This window comes from Poecile atricapillus, chromosome 18 (genome assembly GCF_030490865.1).
Source record: "Poecile atricapillus isolate bPoeAtr1 chromosome 18, bPoeAtr1.hap1, whole genome shotgun sequence".
In the NCBI taxonomy this organism is placed as follows: Eukaryota; Metazoa; Chordata; class Aves; order Passeriformes; family Paridae; genus Poecile; species Poecile atricapillus.
This window is the reverse complement of record NC_081266.1, coordinates 10,443,516-10,461,047: the sequence shown is the minus strand read 5'-3', so window position 1 is coordinate 10,461,047 and position 17,532 is coordinate 10,443,516. Positions and strand designations below refer to the sequence as shown.

At 35.8% G+C, this 17,532-nt stretch overlaps 1 protein-coding gene across 1 annotated transcript in view; it reads left to right on the top strand.

The window, feature by feature from the left end:
- Positions 1 to 2,254: 2,254 nt before the first annotated feature.
- Positions 2,255 to 17,532, top strand: part of LOC131586102 (1-phosphatidylinositol 4,5-bisphosphate phosphodiesterase zeta-1-like) — a 45,328-nt gene continuing 30,050 nt past the window's right edge. The window contains exons 1-5 of the mRNA XM_058852842.1: positions 2,255 to 2,409; positions 3,340 to 3,490; positions 7,805 to 8,039; positions 14,540 to 14,741; positions 16,305 to 16,449. Coding sequence (XP_058708825.1) covers positions 2,255 to 2,409; positions 3,340 to 3,490; positions 7,805 to 8,039; positions 14,540 to 14,741; positions 16,305 to 16,449 — 888 coding nt within the window. The remainder of the gene's footprint in view (positions 2,410 to 3,339; positions 3,491 to 7,804; positions 8,040 to 14,539; positions 14,742 to 16,304; positions 16,450 to 17,532) is intronic.

The window sequence follows — 17,532 nt, the reverse complement described above, 5'->3', positions numbered from 1 at the left end:
TCTACAGAACAAAACAATGTATTGCAAAATCATGTCTCATAAGGGATTGATCTGGTGGAATAAATCTTGAAACTGAAAGTCATTTAACTGTTCCATCTTTTTCATCATTCTTTGTTGTTCCTTATTATTTGTTCATGCTCAATATTTGTGAAAAAGTGATTTTTTTCCAATCCAGAATTTCTAGTGTTATATCTGTTTCTGTGAGCACTTACATCTATGGCCAAAATTTCTTCTATTTTCTGGTACTGCAGATATAAAGACATAAACTACACGCCCAATAAGCCATCTTCACTATAGCAGCCCTGGATTGTATAACATTTTTAATAAAATTACTCCTACTTTCAATAAAGAAATAATCACTTTTTCAACCAAATTTCATGTAAAGACAGCTACTTGTTCATTGAATGGTCTCCAGCAGGAAATAGGCACTAAAGGGTTGGATTGGTGTTGGATGGATCTCAGTAGCAGCTGTGGGGTGAAAAGAGAATGACCCAAAGGTAATGCAGCTCTCTTTGAAGAACGGAGGGAGCACAGAAAATGCTCTCTGTGCTCCATCTTTCTCTCTATTCAACTGCATTGGTTTCTCTGGGATATTTATTATCATATCCAGATACATAGAGAAAGGAACCTCCCAAATCAGAGGGCAGTAAGTATGCAAAATCTTCATTTGTCATCACAAGAGTAATCTGAAGATGCCCATTTTTGCACAGTTTTTTCTCCTTGAAACCATATCAATGCATAGTTCTTTATGACATTTTAAAACCAAGACAATGAGAGCAATCATGGTCAGTCAGCAGTGAATCTATAAAGCCACAAATGAGTATTTACAAAAGGGTGTGTTTGACCCATGTGGCACTGCAATTCCCACCAGCTATGATAAACAACAGCAAAATCTTATGCTTACAATGAAAACATCTAATATGTGCAAGAATAATGCTTGAATGTTTACACCTTTTGTTTTTAAAGTGTAGTATTTACAGTAGTTCTTGCAATTAAACTTTGTTTCTGTTGAAACTCTAATTAAAAGTTATGTTTACAGAAAACAGCAAGGATGGTAGGCATTTGTAATAATCTGTGATAAATGTTAGGAAATAATCACTATCATAGTTTGAAAGTAAACCAAAATCACATGCATTCCTTTGACCTTTGTAATAAATACTGGGAGAGGGGAATGGCATTTCTTTATTCTATAATGCTGCAACACCCAGCCTACATCCCTGGTCAGTCCTGAAATATCTTCTGCACTAGCTATAAGAAATTTATTCCTCCAGTGTCCTGATCTTTTCTTTGTTCATGTATCTATATAAGGGATTCAGAGATATATGCACAAGCAAAGCCTGAAGGCTGAATTTACAAGGTTTCACTAGCAATAAAAAAAAAAAATCTAGATATAATGTCCCAATGTCTTTGCTGATCTTCCTTACTAGATTCCTTATAATCAATGCTTCATTTGGTGTGAAATTACAAAAATGAATATAATTTTGGTTAAAACTGCGAAGGAAAGTAAGAATTTGCTTGCTATCTCAGCTGGAGCACTCTGCTGCCTTTGACATTTTGACTATTCCTGGTAAAGTACTTAAAAAGTACATGAAGAAAGTGAAAAAAAAAAACCCAAACAAATTATTTCCAGTCACTGCAGACCTGAATTATTTTTAAAGTGGTGATTGACTGATGGAAGACTCTGTACTCTCCTGAGTGATCCAGAAATAAATCAATTAAATAACTCCATTTTGTCTTTTTTCCCCCATTTTTTATTTAGGCCATCGTATCAAAGCTGGTATTTCAGTAAGCATTGAGGCACTTCAGCATAAAATCTGTGGCAAACTGCCTTTGGTCTGTCACATTTCGAGTCTCACTCAGGCTTGCTGACAGCTACACGGAAGCTGGCAACTTCGAAGCAGTTTGCCTGGGGAAGAATTCCTGTAAAACGAGTGGGAAATGGAGTCAGGGTGTAAGTCCAGCCTGATTTCCAAGGGCTGTCCCAGTGATTTGAAGGCTGATACTGGTGTGCCTCAAAGCAGGACATGGACAGCTGCTCTTGCCCAGGCTGGTTTTGAGGACAGAGAAGTTCCCAGCAGGAAAGTGGGAGCTTGGGTGGCCTCCCAGCACTTTGGGGTGGCATCCCACAACTCTCAACATCCACCATCACCCTGTGCCGTGAAGCCAGCTGGTTCCCCAAGGCCCAAAGAAGGGATTTCCCCCCAGGTCTCTGCAGTGGGTTGGTAGCACAGTGCTCCTGGTTATCTGGGGGAAGATGTTGTGCTGGCAGCCTCTGCCTCACCAGCTTGTCACCTCGGACCGGGACAGAGAGACCTCGGCCAAGCTGGCCAAGCTCCCCTGGAGGACATTGGCACGGCTGGCTGCAAAAGGCCTGCTCTGCCCCACACAGCTCCTGCCAGCACACGTGCTGTGGGTGTGGGATATCCTAAGGGTGGGAGACGGGCAGGGCCTGGAGACACTTTGTGCTGGAAGGAAAAGGCACAGGATGGTGGCAGGGTGGTGGAGCAATGGGTGGGAGACAGGGGCAGGGCCTGGGGACACTTTGTGCTGGAAGGAAAAGGCACAGGATGGTGGCAGGGTGGTGGAGCGGGGGCAGGAAGGGGCCTGTGCTGGGCGCCTGCAGTTTGTGACATCACCAGAGCAACACTGGAGCGACACTGGAAGGATGGGGGAGTGAACATTCCATGCCATTCTGTCAGGTCACAGTGGCATGAGGAGCCCACTGTGAGCCCAAGTGAGATCTCGGCTATGCCACTGCAGTGAGGGGCCTGGAGCAGGCGGTGCACAGCCACCATGGATGAGAACAGATATCCTTTTCTTCTTCTACCTTCTCCTCTTCCTCTGCTCTCCCTGCCCTGTGACAGCTGCCATTGGGATGCCCCTGACATGGCCCTTTCCCCTCAGGCCTGGGCACACAGGGGATGCCCTGGAGGGCCTGGGGCAGCCAGTCCTGTCAGCCAGGGCCGGTTGATAATGTTTGGGTGGGCACAGTGCTGGGAGCACTCGTTCCCTGGTGTTTCTTGGCACTCCCCACCATTCCCTGAGCCTGCTGAATCCCCTCGGCTTCCCCACGTTTCCCTCCTCTCACTGCAGCCCTTTTTGCACCCTGACCACCCCTTGATCACACCCTCCCTTCGGCCCTTCTGTCACTGCTCTCTGGGACTTTGAGGACAGAGCAGAAATCTCTTCCTGCACACCTTGGGGCCTGCTGCATTCTCAGAGGGCAGAATGCAAGGATGTTCTAGAGTATGAAGAAAGGGAAGCACAATCTTCTTAGGTTTAATGAAATTAAACTTTTCCCCCTCATCCCCTCCATTAAAAGGCAATTTAATTGGCCAGAATCTTCCTTAACCTGACGTCTCATACGTGGTTTTGGAATACAATTCAGAATGATTTCATGAATGGGAATGTTGATTTAGAGGGCTGCAGGAGGCTGCTTGAAAAAATGCAAATAAAATTTGATGAAGACCATTTAAAACATATTTTCAAGGTAAGGTGTATGTACATTAAGCAATGAATGGTTTAGAAGTTCAGTTACACACATCATATGTTTGCTGATTTTTTTCAAGTTAATTTTTTGGGAAATGTATTTCAAGCTAGTGTGGTGTGCAAAATCAGCAAAGAATTTTCCTCCTCCAGGTCTTTCATGTCTGTGTAAAATAGATAACCCAGGGTTTGAATTTGAATCATGAGCCTTTAGATTGGAAGGTATCTCTAAGATCACTGAGTCCAACCATTAATACATTGAAAAGTCCACCTCTGCAACTTGTCCCTAAGCACCACATCTGCAAGCATTTAAGTACTTTCAAGGAATGGTGACGCAGACACTTCCCTGGACAGCCTGTTCCAATGCTTGACAACACTTTCAGTGAAGAAATTTTTCCTAATAGCCTGGCACAACTTGAGTCCACTCCTGCTTGTCCTACTGCTTGTTACTCGGAGAGACTGACACCCACATAACTCTGTCTTTTCTCCACAACAAATTAGTGTAAGATGGAAAATATGTTGGTTTGGATTCCCAGGGTTTTTTTTGTAACATGTCTGCGCTTGAGAAAAGTTAAAGCATTCTGGTTTCATCCTATTCAGCTTCTCTGGTCAAGCTAATGAGCCCAGACATGTCTGTCTGATTCTGGACAGAGCCATGAGAGCAATCTTCTCAAAATCCTCTTTCCAGGAGGACAATTGGGATTTCTCTGAGCTGTCCAGGCTTTAGATCCAGCACACATTCATTCCTTTCTCCACTATACCTCTCCTGTAATATTTAAGAGGTGTGCCTGAATGGATGGGAATCGCTCTCTAACTCCCTGGGAATGGATTTGGCCTTGAGAGGTGGCAGTTTTAAAGATATTTCTGTGAAGATGACATGATACAGCTAGAAGCTGGACTTAAGTTCATTTAGTGTAGGCAAGCAAACTACTGCCAAGCAGATCTTGTCTCAGTGAGCAAATACTAACAAATGAGTACTGGATACATATTTTCTTCATGTAATGACTCAAAATATCTAAGATTTTCCCTTTACATCATTTCCCCCCCAAAAAACCCCATCTGTCTGGTAATGCTTTTTCCCTAAGGGAATGAAAACAAGTGTGTATATATATATAAATATATATATTTATTTATATAAATACATGTATATTTACTTACTTTCACCTTTATAGATATGATTCTTTTGAGAATGTTGCAACCAGCTGGCAAATTTTGTCCTGATTTGGCAGAGACAATTAACTATGGCAAGTCAGAAAGGTCATAAGAAGGAAGGCACTAAGCTTTCCTCACCCTGTCTTCCTCTCTCATTGTTTGCCTTCTCAAACCAAGGTAGAACCAGCAGCATGAGCTCAACCCTGGCTGAAGAGGCTTCCTGTGGTTTTTTGAACTTTCACTGCATGGAGAAAGTTTCAAAGCTAGAGGATCTCTTGAGAACTTAAAGATATTTCTCGTTGTTTCCTCTATCTTCCCCCTACTTTGGTTTCTGGCAGGAATGTGAGAGATGGTCAGCTGTGGGAAGAGAAAAGGAGATTTGAGGGAAGTGACCTGCAAAGAAGAAGTCTGATCTAGTTGTATTTAACAACATATTATACCCAATAGCCTGATCTAGTTATTTATAGCAGTACTGTTAGGTGCCCTATGCTATTTGAGAAAGATTTACAGGGGTTCAGTAGTTTGGGGGGTTCAAATATTTCATCAGCGAAACAATATGTAAAAATCCAAAGCATTCTGGATGTTACTGACATCTTTGTAATTAACTGCACATCAGCAGTTAATCTAATGGTTCTACATAGCAAAATACATTTTATAGAAAGCTAATTTTAAGGAATAATCAGCTTTTTTCTTCTCTGTTCTCTTTGAGCTTATTTTACTGTAATACTCTTTTGAGCAGTATCAGAATTATGAACATTAAGGTTTTAAGGAATAATAAATTTTCATCTAATTTCTCTCAAGACTTTGTCTCTTCTTTTTCTGAACAGCAAAAATTTGATGTGCATTAATAAAAATAGGAATGATAAAAATCTACCCCAAAAATTTACAATATCTTTTTATAGTGACATGATTTTTATGACTTTAATTTGAAGAGTTCTTTTGTGTAGTATTATTGCCTGTATTTCACCAGGAGGCAGCTAAAATAGAAACTTTACTTTTTTGTCCAGCTTCTCTTTGTGCCAGTAACTAAGTGAACATCCTCCAAGTCCTGATAGACTGTTTATTTTCAAAAGAAGTTGGTATTTTCTTTTCCTGCTTAATGGTTATAAGCAAATTTGCAGCACTGTTAAGAACATTAAAAATTAGATGGAAGAAATCAACCTTAGATGGGGAATTTCTCAGCAGTAATGAAATGTGTATAATTAGCATTTGTACAGAAATATTTTCTTGCTGGTGATTTCTGTTAATAATGATCATTATTATTCTCTTTTGCAAACTCAAAGCAAACACTGAAGTACTCATTTGTAAGATTTTTTCACTAGAACTCCTCATGAAATTTAATTTTGTACTCGTTTCAGTTATTTAATATATTTTTACTCCTATTGTACTTATTCAGAAGTGCAGAAAGAACTTTACTGCATAGGAAGGAACTGGCACCAGATCTTTAAACTTTTGGCTTTCATGGTATGGCTTCAAAACCAATCTAATTTAGCAGTAATCCAATCTGTTGATCAAAGAGCAGCCAGAGCTCAAGTAAGCAATTTCCTGCTTCTAGACATTTCTGTGGAAGCCAAACCAGCCATAGTAAGGGCCATGTTTGGATGTTTGGATGCTGGAACGTGGTGTCTTTGGCATCTCAGTTTAAGGAGCCAACAACTGAGAATTTTCATCAGTTTACAGTCATAATCACTGAGGCAGTGGATTGCCATTTGTGGTTTTTGTGAGCAATTTTGTCAGAAGATTTCTCTTGATTTGGCAGGTTTTAAGCAAAAATCAGGCTAAAATGTTAGAAACATTTATATTTCTATATTGATATTAATTAATTAATCAGTACATAATTAACTAATATATAACATATATACAATATACAGCATATAGCATATACTATATTTTATATTATATATTAATAAATAATATTAATATACATAGTATGTAGTATATAGTTTATATAATAGAATATATGTTATATATTATTATATATATGCTATTATATCTTAATATACGTATTACATATTATATCTTATTATGGTTATATTATATTATATTATATTATATTATATTATATTATATTATATTATATTAAATTATATTAATGTTTTAATAAATTTATATTTATATTAATATTAATATTTATATTTATATTTATATTTATATTTATATTTATATTTATATTTATATTTATATTTATATAGAAATGCAATTTATATTTATATATTATATATATTATATTTATATTTTTATATATTATGTTTATATATATGCAAGACATATATTTATTTCTATGCTTATTTATATATATATGCAGTTACTTATTTTAAGTAGAAAATTTTAAAGGAAAAATAGAATTGTTAAACCTGTGAAAAATGTAAAAAGCAGAAATGGTAAAAAAGCATTATTCTGCTCAAATTCTTTTGTGGCCTTTTAACTTTTCTAGTGACTTTTATACTGAAACACAGAAATTAATTACTATGCTAACATTCTGTAAGCTGTATGAAAACAAGCTTACAATTCAAGAATTCTGAAAGTGTGAATAATTAATCTAAGTTAAACATTCTGGCTTGTTAAGATTAGAACATGGTGTCATAGGTTCTTACAAAATATCTTGTCTTCAAACTTGAATATTGTTTCGTTGTGAAACAATAAACTTCGTTTATTGAAGTGTTGAAAGGTTTGTATTTCTTGGTAATTTGGTCATCCTTATTTCATTTTTAAGATTACTGGTTGCTGATTTTGTGTGCAAATTTGACTGACAGTATTTACAATATGGTGTAAATAGCTGTTGGAGAGGTATTATACTAAATATATTTTCCACTTGATAAGTTTTATGCTGCACATTTATTTTAATGCGTAGCATTTTAAAGATTTTCAACAATGTGTTTGAATATTAAAAATGCATTAAATCTAAATTTATTGCACTTATTTAGATGCTAATTGTGTCATATGGTCCATTTTACTTTACATAAAATATTTGTAGCACACAAAGTGTCATCTAAAAGTTGAGGAGTGTAATCTGATTGTAGTCACTGTTGCCTGAGGATTCTTCTATGATGCTCACTCTTATGGTCAGTTATAAAAGAGTGTTTGGTGCATAATTTGTATAATTGCATGTTGTTTCATTAATTTCTTTTTTTTTTTTTAATAAATTTTGCTTGCTTTTTTCCCTCAGAAAACTATTGACAAACAGTCAGGAAATATTATTAGCATGGACGACTTCAGAGCAATTTATCGAGCTCTTGTACACAGGCCTGAATTTGAAGAACTATTCAAGGCTTACTCGACAGATGGCAAAATTCTACCTGACAGCCAGCTCCTTAAATTTCTTATAAAAGAACAATTTCAAACTGAAGCTAATGAAACAACTGCCTTAGAAATTATTATGAAGTATGAACCCATTGATGAAGGTATGTACAGTTTAACTATTTGATATCTAGCTCTTATTTCTCGTGCTTCTCTCAATGACTGTGTTGTCCTAAACCTCATATATTTCTTTCTTTAAAAGCATGTCTTTTCATCTATTTATTATGTTTTCTTCCTGTGTTTTAATTTCTTTTTATGGTGCCCTCCTTTCTCTGCTCTGTTCTTTTTTCTGTCATTTCTTTATCTTTTTATTTCTAGTCCTTCTACAAATTCTGTTCTTCAGCTCATTACAAACCATTTTCAATTTGTTTTTCTTAAAGTCCATATCTGCCATTTTTCTTCTCTGCTCGTTACACTGTCTTCTCTCCCTTGAGTCACTTAGTGAAAATTCAAGGCCTCAGACAAGACTTTTATGTCCTTCTGACTTCCTTGCAGGGGCACTGTGGAAAATTTTTGTAGGTGCCTGGTCACCTTTTGTGAATCACTAGAATGCTGAGATGAGGAGGGCTTCATAAATCTGTAACATGTTCTTCACCTATTTAAAGGTGCCTCAAGTTGGGGTGTAACACTTCTGCTGAGCGTCACTGATTTCAACTTGTGGCAAAATTTACAGCTAGGAAAAGGATAGAACTGCATTTTGCTGCAAGCTGTTACTTTATTCAGTGGAATATGTTCAATTCTTTCGTTTCCTTGGTTCCCAGTCGTTGAAAACGGGTGGAATTGATAAGTGGTTAAGAAAAACAAACCCTAGGGGAAAATATTTCTTCTGGGATAATAGCACTGGATTTTCTATGCTGACCTGTGGTGGAAGAAGAAAATGGAAAATGCCACTTTTTCAATGAGAAACAGAAGAACATTGGGTGTTTCATTTAGAGGCACTTACTGTCCAGTAATAAAAACATGTGACTCCTTATGCCTTTACTCTTTAAGGCTGCCTTTCAAATTTAACTGTATTTTATTAAACATATTCTGCTCTTTCAGAGGAGCTAATGTTTACTAATTGTTCAAATTACCAGCTTAAAAGGTTCCTTTTATTTTGTGTTACCTGTTTTGATGGGAAAGTTCAAATCTATAGCACAGTTAAACAATGAATAATCTTCAGTCCATTAGAAAACACCTTTATAAATATCAACTGAAGTTTCTATAGGTTTAATTTAATGTCTGGTTGAAATTTCAGATGCTGAGACAAATTCTTGTTTGTTTCTTCACCTGTGATAAATTTGTTTGTCTTGTTATTGGAAATAATCTCGCTGAACAAAATAACCTCTGTATTGTTCATGCTCCTTTGAGTGAATTCATACTCCCACTCAAACATATTTCTTGAAAAGTTCCAGTTATGATTGACATGAGAGATGATTCATATGGTATTGTGATAGACCATTTTGTGTAAGTGTCGTTCTGAATTTGCTACAGAACATTATTCATCAGGATGATCTGTTGGACTCATCTGTCACCCTTGCCCTCCCTGTGTCTTACAAAAAGGGAAAAGGCCAGGCTTTGACATTTGATTGACAGGTTTGCTAATAGTAATGACCATTCTCTCATAAATGTGATAGCACTGCTATGTCAAGATTAGGATGAAAACAATGACTACATTTTACATCTAATTTAAATAAATCCATTTATAGCATCCAGTGCATCCCTAACATTTCTGCAGAGAGATTTTCAAAGCTATTGAGCCAGATAACTTTGAATTTATTCTCTGTAGGTACTGTAGCTAGCTCAGGACAGTATGGAATAAACTAATCTTTCATTCTTGTTATACAATTTAGATGCCCAATGTCAAAATACTACACTAACAGGTTTTTTCACGTGTGTGCTAAAACCTTGCATTTTTGGTAGAAAGAGCCATTTCTATGGAATTGATCACAAAATATGTGATTCACACCTGACAGTTGTGTCTTACTAGCACCCCAATGAGAGTTTTATTCTTCCCAAACATTCCATTATCTTCCCGTTTTACTATTAGCTTTGAATAGAAGACTCAACTCATTAAATGAGATTAAAGAAAACATGCTAACTAAATAATTTTTTTTTAAGCTTGGTATATATGTCTTTTTTAAAAAAAATTCTGCTCATTTACATGGATAGGATTAGAGGCACAGTGAGGATAAGAAAGTGCATCCCAGTATTATTTACAATGTAGAGCCATTCAAGGACTCTATTCCTGCCTATTTTCCTGCTAGGCAATACAAAAACAGGGCAAAAATGCAATCCTGTCTTAAAAAAAACAGCTTGCTTTGTAAATAACAATATAAGCCTGGTGCATCTGTCAGACAAGGACTTTGAGTAATCCAGAATGTATTTGTGAAGCAAAAAAAAAACATTCGCAGTTTATTCCTAGTGCACACAGTCGTGAAGGTTTTTTTTGGATTTTTGATGTATGTGAGACAGAGCTGAATGTAGAGCACAAATTTACAGAAGAGAGCATTTGATCCCATTGGCCAAGGTAAATCAAACTTAATAAAGGAGACATCTCTGCCAAACTCCCACAGATTTCATAAAAAATCATGTGAAGTAAGAAAGATGGCTTAAAAATCTCAACTAAGACAATGGCTGTGGCTGGATTTGAGAGACACAATATATCAGATTATGAAAAGATGTGTAAAGGTCTAGTCTCAGGGAAAAAAATCAAGACAAGGTGATTATGAGATATAAACCCTTAGAAAACTGAACTGCTGTTCAGATAGATACTTTATTCCAGCATGCACCAGCTGTAAGTGTGGGTAAGGGAGAAAAAGCCTCCCTAGAATATAAACTGAGACTAGAAAAGAATTAAGTGTATTATAACTTTAGTCAAGGAAATACTTCTCTCTTTACTGTTCCCTTAGAGCATGAATGTTTCATACTGATGTAGTCAAATTTCATAGTATGAAATTCCATCTGATGATGTTTCTGCCTTTTAATGACTGAAAGATTCCTCCTTCCATTATAGCAGAGTAAAACCCTTGTCTGTGATTGCAAGTATTTCTCATGAGTTCACCCCTAAAATTCCCAGCAAATGTATCTGTACCCACTCCACTCTCTCTGTCCCAAGTACCATAGACATTTAATTACTCATTTAGCTCTCTGGAAGCAAAGAGCACTCACATACATTTAAAAACATGGGAAACATCTCTCTCTCCACATTTCCTAGTCTCACATTCCGTTCAGGCTCTTCTCCTCCCCACTCCTGAGTCTCTATTTCAGTCCAGACACCTCTCCCAGACCCTGGCAGGGCTGCAGGTTGTACTCAGTCCCTTCAGGAGGAAATGGGTCTTGCAGGAGGCTCTGGCCAGTGCAGAGTGATTTCTTGCTTGTTTTGTCTGCCTCATTGTGGGTACTCTAAAGGCCTTCAGGGCAACAAACATCTTGTGATAGTTTTCCATTTTTTCTTTCTGAAGAGAAACATTTTCAAAGAAATTCCAAGGTAAATAAGAAAAATGGAATGTAATAAACTCTGAAAATAATGTATAATGTAATCCAAGTTTTTCAAATACCCAGGTTCAAATATCCATAATTCCTCTCTGATATGACAGTATTTGTATATATGGCAGAGCTGGAGTTTACCCTAACAGGAGGAATGAGAAAAATAATTTTATCTTAAATCAGATTTAAAAAAACCCCAAACAATATAAAGGAATATTGTTAATAAAATGAATTGTACACTATCCAAAAGAGGAGGGCAAGACAAAAGAAATCATTGAACTTTGTGAACAAAAAGAGGCAAGGAGAAGGCAGAAATCTTTTCTTGCCTTCCCTTTCTACAACAAATGGATATGTGTGTGCACACTAACTACTGCTAAAAGGTCCTAATGGAGAAAAAGACTGAGGTTCCTCCAGGGGAGAAATGTAAGGTCTTGATGAAAGTCTTTTCACTGTGGAATAGTTATGGAGATGAATTCCCATTTCCTTTAATGTAGAAGCAGAAAATGTCTGTAAGTGGTCAGAAAATAGCATGGCTGGGCTATTCCTCAGAAATGTAAGCTCTGTAAAAATACAAAGATTTTTAGTCTGTTGATTGGAGACATGAGCTGAATGTTTTACTGAAGTCTATGAGCTTACATCTTGACTAACAAAACAATGTTAGATGTTCATTTTTTGGGGATTATGGTCATTAGCATATTTGCTTGAACATTAATTTCTCTTGAGAATATTGCAGTTAACTTTTGTCGATGACAAGAACAGCCAGGAAAACATCATAAATAATTCAGAAAAAAAGCAAGACTGAAAAGCCAGTATTTTTTCACTAATTTAATAAATAAATGCAGAAAAGGTAGAACATAAAAGATGTACACACACACACACACAAATAGTTACTAGCTCTACTTGTAATTGCTCAGAGAAATCTATAGACCATGAAAAATAAAATAATCCAAAATGAAATCCAGACAGCTCATGTAATTCATTAGAGGCAAAACATACAGGATGAGTGTATTCTGTTTTGAGTAATGTGAAAAAATTCAAAATGTTTTTTAAAGATCCAGACAGTAGAAATTTAATCCAGTTGTTACAAGTATAGAACAATATACCACGTGCATGTGGATAAATCTATAGGATTCACTTTTCAAGAGTCATCAAGGCTGCAAGAAGTCATCCTGCAAATCTCTCAGCTAAAAGAAGACCAAAGAAATTCCCGATGCAATAAGTACAGTCGGTTCTGTAATATTATTAATATTATTAATCTGAGTAAGATAGTCAAAAATATGGATGGAACAGGGTAGGACCTTCTTAAATGATGTAATCAGGTCAGTGAAGACAGGTTGACAAATCCAAGTTCTTAGAAAATTGTAACAAGCTTGACTAATACAAGTCAAAGGTTACTTTTGAAAACAGGGGGGAAATGAATGATGAATTGAAAGACTGGAAAAGATCAAATGTAATATTTGTTTTAGAAAGGGAACATCTAAAGAACTAGTCACTGTCAGTGACTAGAAAAAAAAAGGAGAAAATAATAAATACGTAAACCCTTCTAAGATGGTAAAAGTGAGTAGCAGTTTGTCAGGACATTCCATGAAGAAATAGTATCCTGTTTTCTCCTATGAAAGATTAACAGTACAGATGGATAGCAGAAAAACGAAAATTATCAGAAATCTGAAACAGAAAATGCCCTGGATTGGATTTTTTTTTGAGGAAAGGAGTGGAAAGTGGGAAGTGCAAAAGCAGTGTTCATAGGAGAAAAAGTGTGAAAAAAGAGGAGAGGAATAATACCAAACAGAACAAATATTTTGGACAGCAAGGAAGTTTCAGGGTAAATTTCTGTTTCCTAATTATGAAAAATTTCCTAACAAGGTTATTTAGCAGTTGAAATGCTTTTGTTGGGTTGTCTGTGGATTCTTCATCAATGGAAGACTGGAAGAATAACTTCAGAAAGACTTCTGTTAGGAATAAGTTGTTGGGTGAATGCATGTTTGATGTCTGGATGCCCTTCTGTTTTTCTTTATCATTGTAAAACATTGCAAGTTTTCTAGTTCAAAGACCTGTGTAATTGAGAAACAATTATTTTCTGTAAATTCTCATCCAGGTGTAAAACTTCCAGTCTGTCACACACCAAAGATGGATAATTGCAATTCTAACTTGTACATTCTGATTCTTATAGCTGCAGTAAGAATTACCAGGGCAGAAAAGGGGGTTTTCCTACTGGTATTTCCAGTCCCCAAGTTTGTATACATCGACTTCTAAACTATTATTAACATAAAATAATCTTGGATTATTTACTTATTGTTAACTACTAGCCTAACGGTGACAATAAAATTATTTTAGAGTAAGAACTGAGCAAAATCCCTCACTAATTCAAACTATATTTTGAAGCAAATCTAACTTTTGAGATTATATCATTTGTAAAATGACTGCATTACAAACATGACATTGAGAGCAGTAGCTGGCAGTGTAATGGCTCTGTTTGCCATTAAATCAGTCAAAACCAAAACAAATGGGATGACTATCACTGGTATGGACTCAATTAGTTCATTTTGTTATAAATATAGTAGTGTAATAGGCTTGATTTGCAATTCATCTGTGTAGACAGTTATTTCTTTGGTTACAATGCTATTTTTATTTCAAATATTTCTAAACATGATTTGATCAATATTTATTTGGAATTTTCCACCCCTGGCAAAGACATTTGGTGCTAGAAGTCATAGTTTCTGCAAGATTATATTGAGAATTTCTGACTTTTTAGAGAACAATCCTGGTTCTTTTAAAAGAGAAGATTCCCTTAACACGTTGTCTGGCATGTTACTTTCCAAAGTAAATGACAAATATTTTATTTATATTTAATTAGGACTACTGAAAATTCTTCTTAGTGCTGTCCATAGAAGAATAAAAGTGTCAAAACACATTTTTTTCCTCTCAGAAGTTTGAACCACAGCAATTCAGCTCCAGAGTCACACGTATCTGATGTTTGTGTTGTTTATACATTTGGTATGAATTTTAAAATTGCAGGAAAGCATTGTGCTGTATAACCTTTAGCAGTGTTCAGAATTGGCTATTAAAAATTTCAGAAAGTGCATCAGAGTGGCTTCACAACAGAGATTTATTTTTTTTTCCTTTTGTTTTTGTGCAGTGAGGAAGAAAAGGCAGTTGTCATTTGAAGGATTTATAAGATACCTGAACTCAGACGAATGTTCAATATTTAAAAGCCAGCACAAGACCGTCTATCAAGATATGAACCAGCCATTATGTGACTATTTTATTTCATCTTCTCACAACACCTACTTGATAGCTGACCAGCTAATGGGACCCAGTCACTTATGGGGCTATATCAGGTATATAGACATAATTTTTAATATTTTAAACTTTCTTTGGCTTTTTTTTTTTTTTTTTAATTAATGCTAAGTCACATACAATCCTACTTGGAAATAAGGGACAAAGCCATCAAAGATACAAGTTGAAATGAGAGTGGTATTTTATTTTGTGTGTACACTTTTCAATATATTTGCCAAACCATCTGTTCATAGTCTGGAAGCAATCTATTTTTTTCACTTACATCTCAGAAAATCAACCTTGCAGCAAATGGAATCTATAGTATATTGTACAGTACACGATTAAATCAGTTTTTAATCTCAACGTGCCATGCAAAAAATAAATAACTCCCTGAAAGAAATGTAAAATTCCTGGGCAAGCTGTGATCTGTTCAATGTAGAAGATGTGTGTTGGAGTATGTCTGTGTCAAGGATATCTGTGTTCAGTGCATGTTGCGGTGTGGGCAGGTTAGAAACAACAAAAACAACAAAACATGGGCATTCAAGTAGGCAGCAGGGAGAGGAACCTGTGCAGTGTGTGACTCCAAGAGGATGATGACCAGGATGCCTTATTGCCAAGACAGGGAAGAAAGAAATTAATTGTGTAGTAAATGCAACACTGAGAGGGCAGGATGTATTAAGAATTAGGAGGAGATGTGTCCAGAATTATTTGTACTACTTTAATGAAGAGAAAGCAGCAGGAATCATCATCTATCTGAACACTTTGTAATTTTTTTTTTGGTTGCTCTCTTGATGTTCTTTAGTGACTTGCAACCATCAGAAACAGTACTGAATTTCTAACAGTATTTAAAATTCCATTATGTTAATGCTGCCTTGCTGAAAGTAATTGCAAAGAAGGTATAACCCCCTCTCTCTTTATCTCCTATATGTGTGAGGAAAATGCTAAAATCAGCTAAAGGCATATTTGACATATTGTTAATGTGTGAAAAGCAGGATGTAAAAGACAGCTTGGTAATTAAGTAAAACAGTTTATAAGAAATGTTTCAGTTAGTTGCAAGTCAAATATTAGAAACCTAAGAATTTAAGGGATGACACTAACATATTCAGATTAAAGCAGTAAAGTCAGGGTGTCTCAGAAACTTTAGCACTCTTAGAAATGTGGTCTGGGGAGAGGAACTGTTTTATGTAAAGACCAAGTGCAACCTGATTCTCCAAGTACTATAGATTTTTAAATATAGTGATTCTCAAAATTCTAAGCAAGTTTGGAATAGTAGCACAAAATAGCATTGAAAATATTTATTCTTTTATTTTAAGTGGCAATTTGCCTTTGTTCCAAAATTCCTTAATTGAAATCTTTGATTTTTAGCCTTTTAAGGAAAATAATGCAGGTAATCCCATATTCTTTAAAGGTCTAATAAAGTTTATTAAATAACACACACCTAAAACAGGCAGAAACAGAAAGTATGTCTGTCTCATATAATTCTGTAGGATTTCTATTTATGGTGAAAATGAGGTGTTTTTTCTGTAATTAATCCCTGTGCTTGTAATTAGAAACACAGCAACTTGTATAAAAAAGTTTGCTATCTTTCTTTTGGCTGCAAAATTGTTTCTCTTGTTCTTCTGAAGTGCTCTGTTAAAAGGATGCCGTTGCCTGGAGATTGACTGCTGGGATGGCACCAACAACGAACCTATTGTGTATCATGGTCACACTTTAACAAGCAAAATTCCATTTCGCTCTGTAATTCATGTGATTGACAAGTATGCATTTATGGTACGTACAGATCTGTGTGTGTATACATGAGTTGGTTAGAATGGGATGGTGGCTTTAACTAAGTGGGGACATGGCTCTTGTAAATTCTCCAGGGTAAAAAAATGCAACTGAGCAATGGGTATTTTAAAAATTAATTGCAGAGCAATTGTGCTATTTGTTCTTAATGTAGTTTAAAATCTAGTTAAAGGAATCATAATCATTTTTCCTGATAATGAATATAAACCAAACTTAGTGCAAAGGATTCAGGTGATCTCACTCAGCTTGTTAGGTGGAATTCTCACCTGACATAATTTAAACAAGGACTGAATCTATATTGAAGACCTAGTTCAGATTTTTTCTGATGTTTTCCTCCTTCTTTATATCCCTTAAAGGTTTTTTTGTCACTTACTCTTCTGCTGCTATGAGTCTGTCTTGTATCCTCTGTGTGAATTTATAAAATAGACAAAAATATTAGATAATAGATGAGTTTGAGACTTTGTTTTCCATTTCCTCTCTTTTGATTTTGAATGTTGACACTGATAAATGTTAGCAGCTACTGATGTTTTTTGGTCAGGTGACCCATCAGAGCAAAGTTCCTTTTACCTATCTCTAGAAAAACACTGAAATCTGGAGAGTTTTTGCACCGTCTCAGGCTTTTGTATAAGCTTCTGGTGAAACTCCTGCTCAAAGGAAGTGCTGAATGACTATTAAGATAAATCTCAGAATCAGGCCAGCATTATGTGTATGAATATATACATCCACGATCATAAATTTATGTGGATTTTCATGCATATGTATTTATAGCCTTCTCAGTGTTAATCAAAGCTGCGGTTTTTTTCTGTTTTCTATATAAAACTTAATTAATCTCTGATTTTAAAAGTGAAATTAAAAACATGATTTTATTCCACTGTTTTTCAAAACCCACTGGATAAAACTTGCCTCTTCTTGCTAACACACAGCATATTGTGCTTAACTCTAATTCAAACTTCAGTTCTCAAGCCCAAGTGCCAATGAGATGATAAAATCACAACAGGTCATGGTTGGTACCAGCTGTCCATGCAGGCTGAGCTTTTCTTCTCTTAAAAGTCAATAGCAAGTGCTCAG